Below are 16470 nucleotides of genomic sequence, written 5' to 3'. Positions count from 1 at the left end.
GATCCCTTCCCAGCCAGTCTGAAGCACAACTCTTGCTCTCTGCTTGCAATCTTCTCCTCTGCACTGACCAATTTTCCATTGGGAGGGAAGGGGAGCACTTTACACCAAGTTTACATAAACACTTTATGGGTACATGCAATATTTAGTGTTCAGTCTGATTCAGATCAGTCACAAGCATCCAACAAGGTGAGCTAATAATCTTGGTTTTTTGGCTGGTTCATCTCTCTCACCTGTTGTACCTCAGCTGGAGCTGCTGCCGGTCATTAATTAAAAAAAAAAAAAAAAAAAAAAAAAAAACAAAAAAATGGAAAAAAAAAAAAAAAAAAAAATAAAATTATAAAAAAAAAAAAAAAAAAAAAAAAAAAAAAACAAAAACAAAAACAAAAAACAAAAGAAAACAAAACAGAACAAAGAAAAAACAAACAAAAACCAAAACAGTTTCAGTATTTGAAACTTACAATTTAATTGATAACAGTAAAGATCAGTGACAGGCAGTCTTCTGTGCATATTTAAATCAAACTACCAAGAGGCAAAACAATGCAGTGCCTTGGCTGTGGCTCAGTACAGCTGCCTCCCTGCCCTGCCTTGAGCAGGGAGGGTTTTACCACAAGAGGTAGGTTTTGTTCCAGGTTCTCCATACCTTTGTAAACCAGAAGATCTTCTCCCAGATTTCTTCCATTCAATCTTGAAACCAAGAAATGCCCTGTGAAGTTCTCAGCAGGTGTTCAGCATTTGTAGTGATTATACAACTGGAAAAAACTTTGCCTTGTATTTAAGCACATAAAGACTTTCACAGGTCTGGTGCTCTTTTGCAATATTTTATTTTGAACTAATATATTATTAAATGGTTAAAAGGCACAAGCAAGTGATTTCTATGAAGAGCAACTAATAGTTAGATGAACAGTTTCATTTCCTTTGTGTTTGGCAGCAGATAGCAAGCTCTATATTTTCAAGGATTTTCCAGCAAAATGTTCATCAGAGAGCAGTGATGTGGGGTGCATTTCAGATGAGGTTTTTGGTGGGCATGCATTCTTCTCCAGTGGTTAACCAAACACAACCCCAGACCAGCAAGGCCTGGTTTATAAGTACGGCATGTGCTTTTTTCTGGTGAGATGCAGAGAGGCAGCTTTCTCCTGGAAGTGCCTGCTTTGCTTTGCATGCACTCTGCTCAGCCACAGTACAGCATGGGGCACTAGGCAAGAAAGGGGCCAAGGGAAAAAATACCCCCCAACCTTTGAGGAACCAGCACACAAAATTTCAGAGGCCCTTAGACTCCATATTTACCCTAAAGGGCACAAGGACCAGTCCTGAGCACAGGTCACTGATCAGCCTAATGTCACTGAAACTGTGCCCTATATTTCTGTGGGTTTGGGGCAGTGCTAATCAGCATGCTCTGAACCAGAGTTCAGGGGTGCTTTGAGGGACAGACTGTGCCAGCCACAACTTCCCAAAAGCTGCACAGACAAGACTGTGCAAGCTGTAGGTCCCTCCAACCTGCAGAGTCCTCCAGCAGCTTCTGTSTTCACAAATGCCCTCCAGCTCCTCCTACCACACCAACAAGCCATCAACACATTCCCTCAATGGCACAGAATCCTAGAACCGTTTAGGTTGGAAAAGATCTCTACAGCCATCGAGTCCAGCTGTTAACTCAGCACTGCCAAGCCCAGCACTAAGCTGTGTCCCCATGTGCTGCACTCACATCATGCTACAAAAACAAAAAGGCAACCAAAATAAAACAAAAAGGCACTATGATGGGCAGTGATACAGCCCTCACATCATTTCAGGCTCTGAAATGCAAAAATACATTTGAAAAAGCTATTATCATTTAAAGCTACAGAGGTACCACATGGACCACAAGGAGATGAAAGGGCACATGCCTGTCTGTGCCTCTGGCTGCAAGATTAGATTGCAGTTCCCAACCTGACTCTAAGTGTTAGTAAAACCTTTGGTGACAGCTCTCCCAGCAGAGAACCCTCCCCACCCAAGGCTCCCTCCCTCCCATCCTCCTTCCCTCCCTTTATAACAGCTTTAACAGTCCCTCAGATATTCCCCACTGACTGTGGGTTACCTGAAAACCTTGTGGGTTTGTGGCTCCTTCACATTTWAGTCAGCATTTCTGTTTGCATTAGCAGCACTGTGAATGCACCAAACATGCCCAGTTATTGGTCTGCACAGCATTTTGAGAGTCCCAATTGTGTCAGTGTGGCTGAGCTGCCTCGCTGCTGGGCATGTGCTGCCAAGGTTCACAAGGGGTACAGATTGTTCACTGTAGCCCAAGAACACAACAGGGATGTCTTTTTTTGCAGCAGCAGAGCTTTCTAGGACCAGCCAGAGGAGCACAGGAATGGTGCACCCCCTATGCACGTGTGCACAGAGCCATGTGGGCTTGTAAGTGCCACAAAATACTGTGCCAGGACACRCTGCTCTCCTGTGCAAAGGTAACACATCCAGCTGGATCACTCTCAGCTCAAAATGGCTCTTTATGTTTTGTCTTACAGCCAGTATTGAATTAGTTGTTATCTTCTCACCATCTGGATCCTGCTGCACAATTGTATTCCAGCTGTTAACACTCCTCAGGTTCTGCATGGTATTCCTCAGCTCAGCAAGTGAGCATTGTATCAAAAACACTGCTGAGGTTTACCCATTGCCATTGCAGCAGAAGYAGCGTTTAGTAGATGCAGGCTTTGGCAACCAAGTCTTTTGTAAATTCTCTCCCTTTGAGCTTCAATATTGCCTGTGTATATGAAGAAGACAGACCCCTCTTTCTTTGTCTAATTTTTGACTTCATGTACAACTAATTCTAGATCTCAAGCAAATTTCCAACACAGAAGAAATATGTGAAATTTTCCTTGGTAGTTCTGATGAATATGCTGTTCATGGAATAAATAATCCAGAAGCAGGTCCAAATCCTTCAGTGTGAGGAAGTCTGCAAACTTCTCCAACTTCTGTACTCAGCATTCTTCCCTATTAGCTTTATAATACAGTGGAGGGCTATACAGATGTTCCAAGCTYCTAGTTCAAGGCAAAATCTCTCACTGCACTCCGAAGCAAATGAAAACCAGGTGTCATTTCCCTAATATTTTCCTCCAGCAAGGAGGAAAATGTGTGTCCTATTTTTTTCTAATTTGTGCTGTATTTTATGTAACACCTATTAAAAATATGTTGCCTGTGATGCTAGGGATGGAAGACTATAAAGGGAAAAATGCTATGCTATGCTTGTTCTGGGGATGAAAATACAATGGCTATGCACTCTGTTAGTGAGTTATGATGTTGTCCTACATTCAGCTTACATCTGTAAGGAGAACCACCTTGTGTCTCACTCATGATTACTAAATTAAATGTACTTGAGTCTATGGTAATTATTCCTCTCAAGCTTCTGCTATGAAACTTGTTTCAGGCCCTYGCAATTTTAATTCATAAAGGCACTGCTGGTAAAAATCAGTATGATCACTCGGGCTTTATGCAGAACTTTTCCTCCAGAAAATGCTCAGAAGAACAGTACTCACTCACTGCAGCTACCAACTGCTCTCTTGAAATGTAACCACCCCCTTCATGGCAGTCTGGAGCAGCATTTCTGTGCCAAACTCTTGCAGGGGAATGGAAAAAAGGAGTAATTTCTAAATCAGCAAGGGGAATGGGCCAGACAGAGTGCAATTGTCCACACTGCAGTTTATCCGCTGTTCACATACACATGCCTGACTTCAAAGCTGAGCCCACCAATTCAGTGCAAATTCTAGTTGCTCAGCCTGTCTGAAAATCTGGACATCACTGAATGCAAATGGCCAGGACTTGACGTGTAATGAAGTACTGAAAGGACACTGACAATGGGCTCAGGGTTGAAGGCACAGGCTCATACAAAGAACTACCACCACCACCATATGCTATAAGATCAGGGAGATCCTGGGAGGTCTCTGCTAACCAGAACCTTAATTTCTTAACAAGTAAGACCACACTGTGAGGCTCTTGTGGGCTGAAAATACAGGGGAACGAGATTAAATAAACCCTTTTGAAAGCTATGAGCTTGAACAAGGCAAGGTGAGAAATGTACAGGTTTCYTCAGCTTTCTGCAAATAATAAACACTGTGATGTGTTGTAATGTGACTGTGATGTGTTGCAATGTGCTGCTATAGCCTCCGGTGGGGARCAGTGCAAAAACCCAGCCTAGGGGTATCCAGAGTAGCTGGAGAAATTCCCAGTCCTTCTGCGTCTCCTTCGTTCTACAGCACAGCTGATTGCCTGGAGGAGCCTGTCTTTGTTATTGAGGATGTTGTATTTGCTCAGATTCACAAGTTTATCAAAATTTTCAGAGGAGTAGATTAGCCTGATGAGGTAGTATGGCGAGCAGTTGTTCTCCAGGTTAACTTTGCCTTCTTCCATCTCYGAGTGACCACGCCTTACCCCTGCACAGAAAGACAAGAGCCACCACAGTGAGATGAATCTGGAGAACTGTCACAAGGTGGTGTAGGGGACTGACCCACTTGGCAGAATCCACTGTTAAAATCAGCCCCCAGGAAATACTGYAAATCCACAGCTTGAAAGAGCCATTCCTGGTCAAATTTCCCAGCTACTCCTCCTTTCCCTCCTGCTAAAGCTGAGACCTGGAAATCCCTCAGCAGAGYTGGCACAAATTCTTACACTCCTCCTTGTCCTGCCCCTGCAGAAATCATTCCTGGGCAGCATGCCCATAGGTCCACATCCTTTCCAAACCCTGTAAGTCTGGCTCTCAAAGACACACCTGGAACAATTTTCAGAATCCATGATCACCCTTGGGTTAGTGGTGACAAGTGCACATCTGCCAGCTAGAGTGAGTGGACACCGTGGAACATACAAGGGCCTTGTGATGCTAACCACAGCCTGTTGCAGGTGACAGAGGGACTGGGTGCTGGGCACAGGTTRCCACTAGAAGTGGCTGATCTAAAAATATCCAGTGTTTCACTGAGCCTCACAATATTCAGAGAGATGAATGATCTATGCTATCCACAACCAGAWAAAGCTGCATCTGCCTCAAGTCCACAGTCTGTAATTGCTGCACTGCAAATGGGCACTTCACAAGCTGAGCATTTTCAGAACTTCAATAGTTAAAAAGAAGAAAAAGAAGCACCCACATTCCACAAGATGTCTCTCATCCACCTAGAAACAAAAAGCTCCACTGTTAAACTTGAAATCCATGAAAGCAGATTGCCAAAGACCCTCCTCCTCCAACCACCCACATCAGTTGGGGGTTGTCAGCTTGATGGATGAATCACAGCCTGCTCAGAGACATGCAGGTGAGTGTCAAAGCTCACCAGTTTGGGCCTGGAGCACTGAGAACTGGCAGCAGCTGCTCTGCCCTGCACCATCTCATCTATATTTCATTCAGATAAGTTCCAAAATCCTCACCTGCTTTACCTGCCACCCACTRCTCAATGGTTGGATCTCACCACACATTGCCATTTGGACCATTTCCAGCTTCCACTGAACAACCACAGTTCTCTCTCCAGAACAGCTCCTCTTTTCATCCACAGAGTTTCTAAATGTGATTTTCTTGATTTAGCTCTTACTGTACATAATTACTGAGCATCACGGAACATCAGAGCAGAAAAGTACCTTTACTTTCTGCTGCTATTCCTACCCTTCCCAAATGCTCCCTCAGAGACTTCCATTTTGCTGTGGTCCCACTCAGAGCCACAAYAGAATTTTGGGTAAAACTTGAAGGAGCACACCCCAGGTGCTTGAGCAGAGACAGSTGCACATCCCAGGCTGGCCCCACATCTCTCTGCTCTGCCCCAAGCACCACATGGAGCCTATCCCACCCCAGCCACATGTGCTCCCCCTGCCCAGGTCTGTGTCCAACCCTGCTGTCCCTTGGGGCATGGGCAGGAGGTTCCCCCAGCAGCACCACAGGCAGCCTGCCTGGAGAATGCAGGGGTGCAGGGCTGGATGGCCCAGTGGACATTTACCTGGCTCCTTRAATTCCTTAAAAGTGTCATTCACCAGGGGGAAATGGATTACTATGGGTGCTCTGGGGTCCTCTGCATCCGAAAAGATATAACATTCCTTCGGGTTCTTCTCTTCTTCTGGACTTATCTCCACTTTGGGGAATGGGATATTTTGTATCTTGCAATATTTGTACGTCATCTGTAATTGCTGTGGATAMAGAATGTCATGGAGTTAAAGCTCTAAGACAAGAAACAGGTCTATTCAGGTATCCTAGAAATATTATCTTAATTCATTCCCTAGAAGCACTGAACATGTAGTCCAAAGTAGCCTCAGTACAACCTTACTTTTGGCCAGCMCTCAACACAAGTCAGGCAATGCCTGTTTATCACCCTATAACGTTTTTTACAAGCCCAAGTGAATGACCCAAAGTCACACTCAGAATTCATCCTGACAAGCCAAGAGAGATCACAGGCATGTCTTCAGCAAACAATTGTTACCGCAATTCCCTGAGGATTCTAGGAAGTAATGCTGTAATCCCTACAGAGAAAAGAGCCTAACAGTTTCTACAGTTCTGTTCTTGAAGGAAGTTTCTTTCCTCCTCCAAGATATGGTGATATATGATTAAAATTTAGACAGCCACATACTTAAAAGTGAGACAAGAAGTTCTACTCAGCAAGGAGCAGATGAAGTTAATCTTCTCACCTTGAACACGCTCCCCAAACCATAATCAAGGGATATAATGACATCTACATTCCTCTCTGGCTTGAARAGTGCTGCACCACTGGTATTGATGAAATAGCCAACATCTATCAGACAAAGATATTTCTGCAGCGGTGTCAGGTTGTTAGGGAAGCCATCCAGCACAGTGTCTGAAAAACATTTTRAATATAGTTAGCAGTGCATTGTTAGGAAAGAAGGAGTGAGCAATTCTGTCTGTGCTACAYGTTAAGGGCAGCTCCTTGGTCACCCTCAGCACCAGGCTCACCTCCCTCCACACAAACATGGCCTCAGGAGCACGCCCTTCCAACTGCACATCTGGGCACACCTGGCCTGTTTCCACTCTCTCCCAGGCACACTCACAAAGGCAGGCCATGGGGCAGCCAGGAAGAGGACAGGTGAGACACAGACTCCACTGACCTCACAGCTGCTCTGGGGAGTCATTTTTCACAGAATACAGACTTCAACAGATTTTTTTCCCCCTAAGAACTGGGAAAAATGCAAACAACAAAAACAATTTCACGGTGTAGCAACACAGCCAACAAAAGCAATACATCAYTGCATTTTTGCATTGCTCATTTTTTGCTTTTGCCTTCTCAGAGTTAAACTCCTCTCTCAGATTGAAAAGTCTGATTTCAACTCGCTTTCAGTGATCTCATATAACTATCTTAGCCAGGCTGTAAAAAAATACCAYATCACACACACAACATCGCCTACCAACAGCTTAAAATACTGCTTGAACTAATTAAACCTCACATCAATGCCAAAAGGGGATTATACCAACTGGTAAGTTGAGATCTAAAGCCAGTTTCTGATAGACTCTTACTTCTCTGCTAGCAGCCTCACCAGCTTTCCYTGTAGACAGCAAGTCCTCTATTGTTCCTCCAGCACCCTTTCAGTCTCATGGAACAGGGAACATTTTGCCATGGTTTTAAATATCAAAATAGTGGYTTAAGAGTGTTCCTCAAGTTCACAAAACAAGGTAGCAAAGCCCAGAGCCGAATAATTGAGCTTTAAATTGTATTTAGGCATTTTAAGAAATCTGATGATCACAGAAGTTCTGCTGGTAAGTTCCAGTTTTTCAATTCATTCAATCTCTCTGCTTCCTTGGCCTCATTCTGTAGTGCTGATTTAAACYATGCAGAGTAACTCTAGTTTGTTCCATAGCCTGGAATGTTTCACACCAGCTTGAAGTAATAATTCATAATTTTTCCATTCCCTCMCTGTCAGGCCTTTACAAAATGTGCTTATTTTAGTATTCAAGGCTGCTGAGAATTCACCGATTCCACTGTAATGAGAGACATTTGCTTGCAGTCCCTCACAGAAGAAACAGAGCATACTTTTTAGTTTTATTTGGCTCGGAGAGCATTTTTAGTTGAAATTCCATTACCCCCATTTTCATATTACTTTATGAAACTTTGCAGCATTTATTCATGGCCAGATATGTGAACTAGAATAAGTTCGGTCTCAGAAATTCCCTTAAAAGCATGAACCCTACTGTAAATGCATTGCACTAATTCCAGACTTTCAGTTCTCAAATTTCTCATCAGGAAAACTAGGCATTGAAAGCCTTTTTTTAAAATATGTCAGATAACCTGAGTTGCAGGGAAGCCTTTAAAACAAAGCTATATGCTCAATACTTCATCTACCACAAGACCATCATTTCTTCTCACAGACTTGGCATCTCCTCTTGCTCCTAGAGATGGATCCATACCTGGGTTTAGCTTGGTTTTATGCAGGYAGCCAAAAGAAGACAGAAAACCTGCTACTTCTTCCCACTCCAGACTTTTAGTTCCCCTTTACCCACTCTGGATTTCATGCTTTCCACATATTTTACTTAATTTGTAGAATACCTGCCCTGRGATAGTCATTAGTGCTCTTTTGCTCACTTCCTCAAAATCCTCCTTGAAATCTGCTTCTACCCATTTGCCTTTCAAAATTGATAGTCAGCAAATGTAAGGACAGTTAYGTTTTTTAGCATTTACTGACTGACAATTTCACCCTTCATCCACCTTCTGAAATGACTTGCTTGCTCCTTTTCTCACCCACCCTTCTTATGCTACTTCTCTTCATCTCTCATTTGTTTTCTTATAGSAGACCCTTTTTGGACACAGACTTTTCTTACTGAACATTTTAAAAGCAGATTTTAAAGCACTGTGGGCTCTGCCTTAATCCGCAAAAAAAGCACCACCATCTCTCACCATTGTCACCAAACTGTGTAGCAATGGCAGAGAGGGACAAAACGCACTGTAACTTGCATAAAATGGYAGAGAAAACACAACTTGCCAAAGAGAAGGACCCAGAGAAGGCAGAGAATATGTGCTTTCTTGCTGAAGTCAGATTAACCTCAATAATGTGGGCTTCTTCCACATTGTTACCTGTTCATGGACTAAATGAATATGCTTGGTTTACAGGAAGGTTTTTGATGCAGARAACCTCAGCTCCATCACCTTGCTATCACTTCACAGACTGTTTCATAGATTTTGAGGTAAAACTATGATGGCTGTTTGCCTGCCTTCAGAGCACAGCCATAGAAAATCACTGTTCAATTTATATATCAAGTCTATGTATCTGTTAAACATACACAGTCTAAACCTATGTGACTTTAACTTTCTTAGTTGGATTTTGGTATTTCTGTTTCTGAGGGGTTAAAGAGAGGTCTCTGGATGGATAATTCATCAGGCAGAAATAGCAACCAGTCCTTTCCTTCATCTGATCCACATAATAACCTGCTAATTTATGCTTCTGGTGTTACTTTTGTTTCTTGATCTCAAAAGATTCTGCCCTTCCTGAATCTTTTGACTACTGCACCTATGCAGACTGACAAACTTCCTATAGCAGAGCATTCCTTGACACAAATTACAGGTATCTTCTGGAAGTGAAAGAGCAGTCCATGGACTAGCTCATTTTTCCCTGCTACCCTAAATAAACAGACACCATGAACATAGGTCCAAATCAGCCKATTTCCAAACCCTGAAACAAATATCTCTAAATGTGAGTTTTCCAAAGTCTAAAAAAAAAAAAAAAAATCTGAGATGTTACCTGCACACTGCAGCTAACTCTTTGTTGCAGTTACCTTTCCATTCAATAAATTTTTTCTGATGGATATAATCCTTATGAAATTCTAAGCCTCTCAGGAAGTTATGCGACTGTCCCAGTAGTGGACGCTTGGTCATAATGTCCTGAAACATTTCATACAACTTTCCTGACAAACAAGATGGAGGCTCGATGACAGTAATGTCTTCCTCAGGACAATGTCTTTCTGAAATAGAGAAGAAACCATGAAATAGGGAAAAAAACACAAGCAATCTACTCTGCCAGATGCTTCTGCTGGCTAACCACCCTTGTTGTCTTCCCGTGGGTCACTTCCATCCCTGCTTCTTGCATGCTGCTGGAAAACATGTGCATATGACCCATGTTATTTAAACAAAGAGATACTTGTTTTTCTATAAAGAAAAGAAATATAAAGACATAATGAAATATAAAGAAATATAAAGAAATATAAAGGAATATAAAGGAATATAAAGGAATATAAAGGAATATAAAGGAATATAAAGGAATATAAAGAAATAGCTGTGCCTATAGCTTTTGTGTTTTACACTTTCAAATAATATACTGGCTTTGTACTTCTGCCCACAAGTAAAAGCCACCCTTCTCATGTGCAGTCATGGGCAGAGTCATTTAACAGACCACGAGGAAATCTTAAATGAAAAACATTTGTATGAACATGAAGTGTGCCTCTGGGGTAAAGAAGTACAGAGAGAGGAGAGAAGACACAGCAATCATTCTAATACAGGTTAAAATCATGCTGGAACAGCCACAGAGAGGCAATACTTTAGAAACTCTTACCTATATCTACCATATCTTGGGCCCATCGTTCCCAGAATTCATTTGAGTTTGAGGACCAGTACAAGCCATCCAGCAAATTCCTAGTAAAGATRTTTGTCCAAAGACCTGCAAGTCAAACCAAATGGGAGAAGTACTGCATTAYCACATGTTAACCACTGACTATTACAAACATCCATGCTACACATTCTCAGCCCACCCAACCTGGCCCCACCATGACACAGCTTAAGCAGCAGTTTTCTGAGAGTTCAGAGCGGTGTCAGCGTTTCTGTGCTCTTTCTCAGGAGGTAMCTACACATGGAATATTCCCTGCATAGCACAGAGTAATAAAATAAGAGGTACCAGCCACCCAAATGATGTTGTAGAGCATTTCCTGTGTACCYATGAGAGAAAGTAAGCTTTGAAAGCATCGTGAAGCCATGTAAGCATAAGCGCCTTCTTTAAACTGATTTATTATTTAGATTTATCTAAGGCTCATTCTTTCCTTCCAGGCATGTTCTGTTTCTGTGGAGTGCAGCTGGTCCAGGTTCAAAACAGAATTGGCTCCATATGTGACCCTGCTTTTGGAAAAGRAAGAACTTTCCTCTGTCATTAAGYTCTATGCCAGGTACTCACATGAGGAACAAACTAAATCTCTAGCAGACTCCACAGTGAGAGAAATATGGGTTTTTCTCCTCTACCCTTGTTTTTGGCATCAAAACTACAACTCTTGCAAGGATTTAAAATCTACCTGGGAGAGATGGGTTCCTCTGACTAGCTGCTTTTTCCCTTCTCTTCATCTTTAATGGCAAAATGGCCAGTTAAAGTAGTTGTTGGAGGTCAAAAAGGCATCCTTTATCCTTATGAGTAGAGAAGTTTAGTGATATCATCCCCAATCCACAAAGCGTGGGTGGCTTCTRCCTTTGTGGATTATTTTAGATGACTTTTTTTTTTCAGCTCCTTCCACTTCTACCCCAGGAATGCATTGGCTAGAAATACCATYTATGAAGTTGAGGAGTTGGAGACTAATCAGGGAAGGAATGCTTATTATTTCCTCAATTTGCCTCTTCCAYCATCTGGTTTGGTTTAGAAAACRGRATAGGAACCATGCTGCAACTTTCCYAAATCTACCCAGGTGGAAAGGGAAGACAGGAGGAAAGAAGACATACTAAGAGGAGAAATGTACAGAGGTAAAAGGCACCTTGAATTAAGACCTAAAGCAGACCTGCTGACAAGGAGTCTTGTATACAGGCCTGTGGCTAGCAAGTATTGTGTTTTCTACAATGTGTGATTAGCTATATTGCACTGCTATGTCACCTTCCAGATAGCAGATCCGAGATTCTGGCAGCTTCTTCACTCGCCTTCCCATGAAGAACTCGCTGTCAAAATATTCTGAAGGAATGGAGACTCCGTATTTCGGTATGGTCACTTCATAGGGAGAGAAATCTGCCCACTCTACAAAAGAATCGACATGGGGGATGTTTGTCACAATAAAAATAAAACCCCAAAACTTYCCCATGTAGACMAAACTMTCCACAAGCTCCAAGGAYCTTGCCTGTCTCAGCAGCTCTGTACTATCCACACCTTTGTGCTGCAAGCTGCACCACCTACATCCACACAAGTTGAGAGATTATTTGCAACCAGAAGTTGTACTAACCCAGAACTGCCAGTCTGCATCACCACACTAGAAATCACCAGAATGTGATATGGATATACAGTTTCCTGGCTCAAGCTGTCCTGCACAGGCATTACAGTAGAACAATAGCTAAAAATTTAACTAAATGTTAGGACTAATTGCTCTCCCTTCCCTGCTACTTTTAATACCTTTTGTTTAATGTGACCTGTGTCCATTTAAAGGATGTGRTATCACACCCATCACAGCAATCATACTCCACTCCATTTTCATACCCTCATCAGTGCAGTATTTAGGAAGCGATAATTATATTTCACAGCACGCCTAGAAACTAAGGAAGCATCAAAGCCRTTTTATAGGCATGGCAGAAAAAGATCAGCTGATTTTCCCACACTCACTCACAATGTCTGTCGTTGCAAAAATAGGACTCCACCCCAGAWTTTTAATTAATGTCCTGTTAATGGCTGAGGATGATATCCTCAGATGTGCTTTTTCTAACCAACATGCAGCAGTTTGCAAAAGAGACAAACATTTTATTAAAAGATAAATGTTGAGTCGGGACAGAGTCAGAGCAAACAACGGATGTATTCCCCTTTTTTTCTCCACATATACACACCTCTCTCCAAATTCTCTTTAGTCCATACCCAGAATCAGAAGAAACTCTAGAACACTTACCTCTAAATTTRAAAGTACCAAACTTCTCCTCTTTCACATTGAGGACTGCGTAGAAAGGCAATGGGTTTTGTCCGTGCTGCAATGCCTTGCGCTGGTCTGTGAGTTTGTACTTTCTTGGCTAATCAGTGAGATTGAAAAATCACAGTAAACCTCTGTAAGAGCACACTAGCACAATCTACTCAAGTAAAGATCGATAAYAGATATTTTACAACACAGAGGAATCCATAAGTTGCATTTTTGTAAGAGACCTTTTCCTTCATGTCCCTGCGCTTTCCTTCCTGGGATACCAAGCAACTCTCATTATCATATCTAAGTGCCTTGACTGCCTGCATCCCACAGATCTTTACTAAGGCTGAGATCAATATTTASATGAGGACAGATCACTCTAACTTCTAAATGTCAAAATAGAAACAGACTTTAAAATATCTGACTTTTCAGGGAGGATGGRGGTGGGAATTCCTCAGTTCTTTCTGGAAGTTTGCCTACTGAAGTCACCAGCTGTTGCGCACCCCAGTACAGAGGCACCTCATTATCTACCTGGAAAATCCTGGCTACAAGATCCTCTGCCATAGTTTACAAACCCCACTCAGATGGCTCAGTCTCTTYGGATTTGTTACACACATTACATCATGCCCTCAAAAAGCAAAGCTCTACAGAAAATAAGTGGCTGCTTCCCAAATGYGTGGCAGGACCATGCACCTACCCGTTCATGTAAGAACATCTCCTGAACAAGTGACCACAGAGTTGTAAAAGACGACACATGTCCTGCTTTTGCCCTTTCAGTGAGTTCCTTGTGATAATACTTCAGRTGGTCTATAGACATGAGGTTGAGTTTGCATTTTGTCACTTGYTCTTTTACAGCCTTAAGTGGCCCCTCCAGAGACTTCTGTGACCAGTCAGCATGCTCATACAGGTCTGCTAGGGTCCTAAGGAGCAGAAATGTGAGAAAATCACCCAATTATGTAGATTACTTTTAAAAATTGATACATTTACACAGTAAATCAATKAAGAGAACCAGTGAACCTAAACTGAAGTTATAATTGGGAGCCAGCAGCAAGAGCTTCACAAGGGAATTATGTTCACTTGTTAACAATGTAAGTCTTTGAAACAGAGGCACTTCTCACTGTGTGGAAAAGTAATCACAGCCATCCCAGAACAAATCTCATTTTCTGTACGCACCATGTTGARCCAGAAGCCCCGGTGAGATACGTGACACAGTCCAACAGATGTAGCTTCTGGAGAGCTAAGAGGTGGCCAAACATAGCTGACATTGCTCTGAGACCTCCCCCTGTTGCCATAACAGCTATCACCGGGACCTGTTCAAAATACAAGTATTAGCCTCAGAAAGTTATTCCTATGCTTCCTTGGAAAAGTCTAATTACAGCTCTTAGAATTTCTTCAGCAGACTTCATTGGAGGACAATGAAATTAAATGACCATTTAGCCAATCTTTACCAGTACCTTATTTAAATGAACCTSCAGAGACTCTTAACCCCAGTGCTTGGATGAGCTTGAATATGCACTCATTTTCATTTTCCTTCATATCCTTGCTCTTTATAATTGGAATTGCAATACTTATGAAGAGATAATGACATGATTTTTATTATAAATAACAATTTATAAATATATAAATTTATATAAATTGCAAAAAATGCAATTAAAATGGATTAAGGAAGTTTTTTTAACCCAGCTGATTCTCTGGACTGCATTCATTCAATAAATATAACTCCAGGAAGAAAAGAGGTTTTCCTTTAAAAATTCACCCTGGATCCTGGCAACAAAACATACTTGTTATAAAATGCTCTAATGTTCTTTCTTCACCACAAATTACTTTTAATTTTTGTAAGAAGTGTTCTGAAAATGAAGAAAAAAAAGCAAGCCTAAAAATATGACATTACACTGTGGTTATTTAATAAATATCTGTGTGAGGTGAATTTCCAATATTCCTGTTTTCATATTGGTTTAGGTTGTCTGACTAGGCTGYATCTAACACAGTGCCTCATCTTACTGACCCACAGCATCATACTGTTGGGAACTGGCTTTGAAGAGGGGTATRTTTTGGTAATTTGGCCCATTGAAAAGAATGGAGGCACGAATAGCTGAGCTGAGATTTTGCACCAGTATGGGGAACATCACACCGAGAACCTTTTCTGCTCAAATGGGTTTGTTATCTACATGCCATTCAGTCAATGGGTTTGTTATCTACATACAAAAACTCCCAGAAACTCTGTGGAGAGTTGTGCCAATCCTAATTCAACAGCCCCACACCCCATGCTGGGATCCCAAGGCACAGACCTCATGTCCATGTAGATCTCTGTCCAGATGAAGAACCCTTTTCAGGGCACCAGCAACCACTCTTTTCCTTTTATGCAAGAACTCTTGTTCTTCTTGGCACAGATCATACCCTAAGCGCACATCTAGTTTTTCCGTGCTGAAACATAAATAAATCCAGAGGCACAGAATTGTGTTTAGAATGTATATGGATCTATTTTCAACAACTGCAGTCTAATAAATACATAAAAAATCATGATTCCTTGTTCAGATTTATACAGAAATGCATCTTTCTGTTTCAAAGAAATCAACTGCTTTGCTTCTACACGGTGTCTTTATTGATTCAGTGTAAAATTTACTAAGTTTGTGAGCTAAGGATAACAAATACAAAAAATAAAAAAGAAAGGCTTCTATGTCTTCCAGTGCCTTTGTAAGCTGAATTCTTTCTATTTCTGCTTCATATAATTTCTGAGTAAAGGGTGATTTAAACCTAACAAGGTCTTCCATATGTACTTGTACTGCAGATTTATACAGAAACGGTMTAATGAAAAAGACACTAAAATAATTTTTGCTTGTTTCTTGTCTGACTCATTGTTTTACAATGCAACATTTTGTCTTCCCTAGCTTACACTTCTTTGTTGCTATCCCCAAAGCCACAAGTCTGTTTTCTCCAGAGTATTTGTGTTGTTTAGGTAATGTATGGACCCTGATGTTTTGTAACTTCAAATTCTCTTTTCCCTCTGCTGTCTTCCTGTGCCCTTTTTGAAGAAACCTCCAGTTTTACTCTTTGGTTCTTTGATACCAAGGACACTCAGTGACTAAGTTCCTCMCTGTTTGAAACTCTCATAATTTTTTGTGTGTCTTGGTGGAACTCCTTTGCCACAGAACATTTAGCTTTGATCTCTTGTGGTGACTCTTTAATGGTGACTTAACTATTGTTATATTTTGCCCCTAGTCTTGTGCATTCCTTATATCTAAATAAAGGACACTCTGTTCTAGATTTCAGAGTTCAAAGAGCAACAAAACCTCTAGATAAAAAAAAACAAAAACAAAAACAAAACCAAAAAAAAACAAGCTGGTCCTCTTACCAATCATTTAGTTGGAGGTACAACTGTAGTGGCACATTCTGTAAACAAAGAGATGAGAGCAGGAACATSAATGAGCAGGAAAAAGAGAAGTTTTGTATCCAAATTTTCAGTGCCTCCTGCAAAGTCCCAATGCTACTATCCTGCATATTTTTATTTTTTTTTTAATTGTAGCAGGAAAGAGGTGGAAAGTAACTAAACACCAAACATATTCTACAGCGAAGTAAGAGMGGCAGGAGGGGTGGAAGTGGCTGAACAATGGGCTGTGAAACAGGATTTCTTCCTCACTATGGATATTTGTCCATGAAATAGGCTAACCTAGCAGCAGTGTCACATTGCCACCCTC

General features: G+C 41.5%; 1 protein-coding gene across 2 annotated transcripts in view; it reads right to left on the bottom strand.

The window, feature by feature from the left end:
* Positions 1-799: 799 nt before the first annotated feature.
* The window catches only part of PLA2G4B (phospholipase A2 group IVB), a 29843-nt gene continuing 14172 nt past the window's right edge, over positions 800-16470 (bottom strand). For both annotated transcript variants that reach the window (XM_057365821.1, XM_057365832.1), the window contains 11 exons: positions 16128-16165; positions 15064-15199; positions 13949-14085; positions 13473-13695; positions 12770-12887; positions 11779-11916; positions 10486-10590; positions 9713-9898; positions 6622-6788; positions 5940-6126; positions 800-4400 (listed from right to left, as the gene is read on the bottom strand). In XM_057365821.1, coding sequence (XP_057221804.1) covers positions 4162-4400; positions 5940-6126; positions 6622-6788; positions 9713-9898; positions 10486-10590; positions 11779-11916; positions 12770-12887; positions 13473-13695; positions 13949-14085; positions 15064-15199; positions 16128-16165 — 1674 coding nt within the window. In that variant the 3' untranslated portion in view covers positions 800-4161. The remainder of the gene's footprint in view (positions 4401-5939; positions 6127-6621; positions 6789-9712; positions 9899-10485; positions 10591-11778; positions 11917-12769; positions 12888-13472; positions 13696-13948; positions 14086-15063; positions 15200-16127; positions 16166-16470) is intronic.

This window comes from Malurus melanocephalus, unplaced genomic scaffold (assembly GCF_030028575.1).
Source record: "Malurus melanocephalus ecotype Western Australia unplaced genomic scaffold, MMel_1.1 scaffold_2, whole genome shotgun sequence".
In the NCBI taxonomy this organism is placed as follows: domain Eukaryota; kingdom Metazoa; phylum Chordata; class Aves; order Passeriformes; family Maluridae; genus Malurus; species Malurus melanocephalus.
This window is presented reverse-complemented; position numbering and strand designations above follow the sequence as displayed.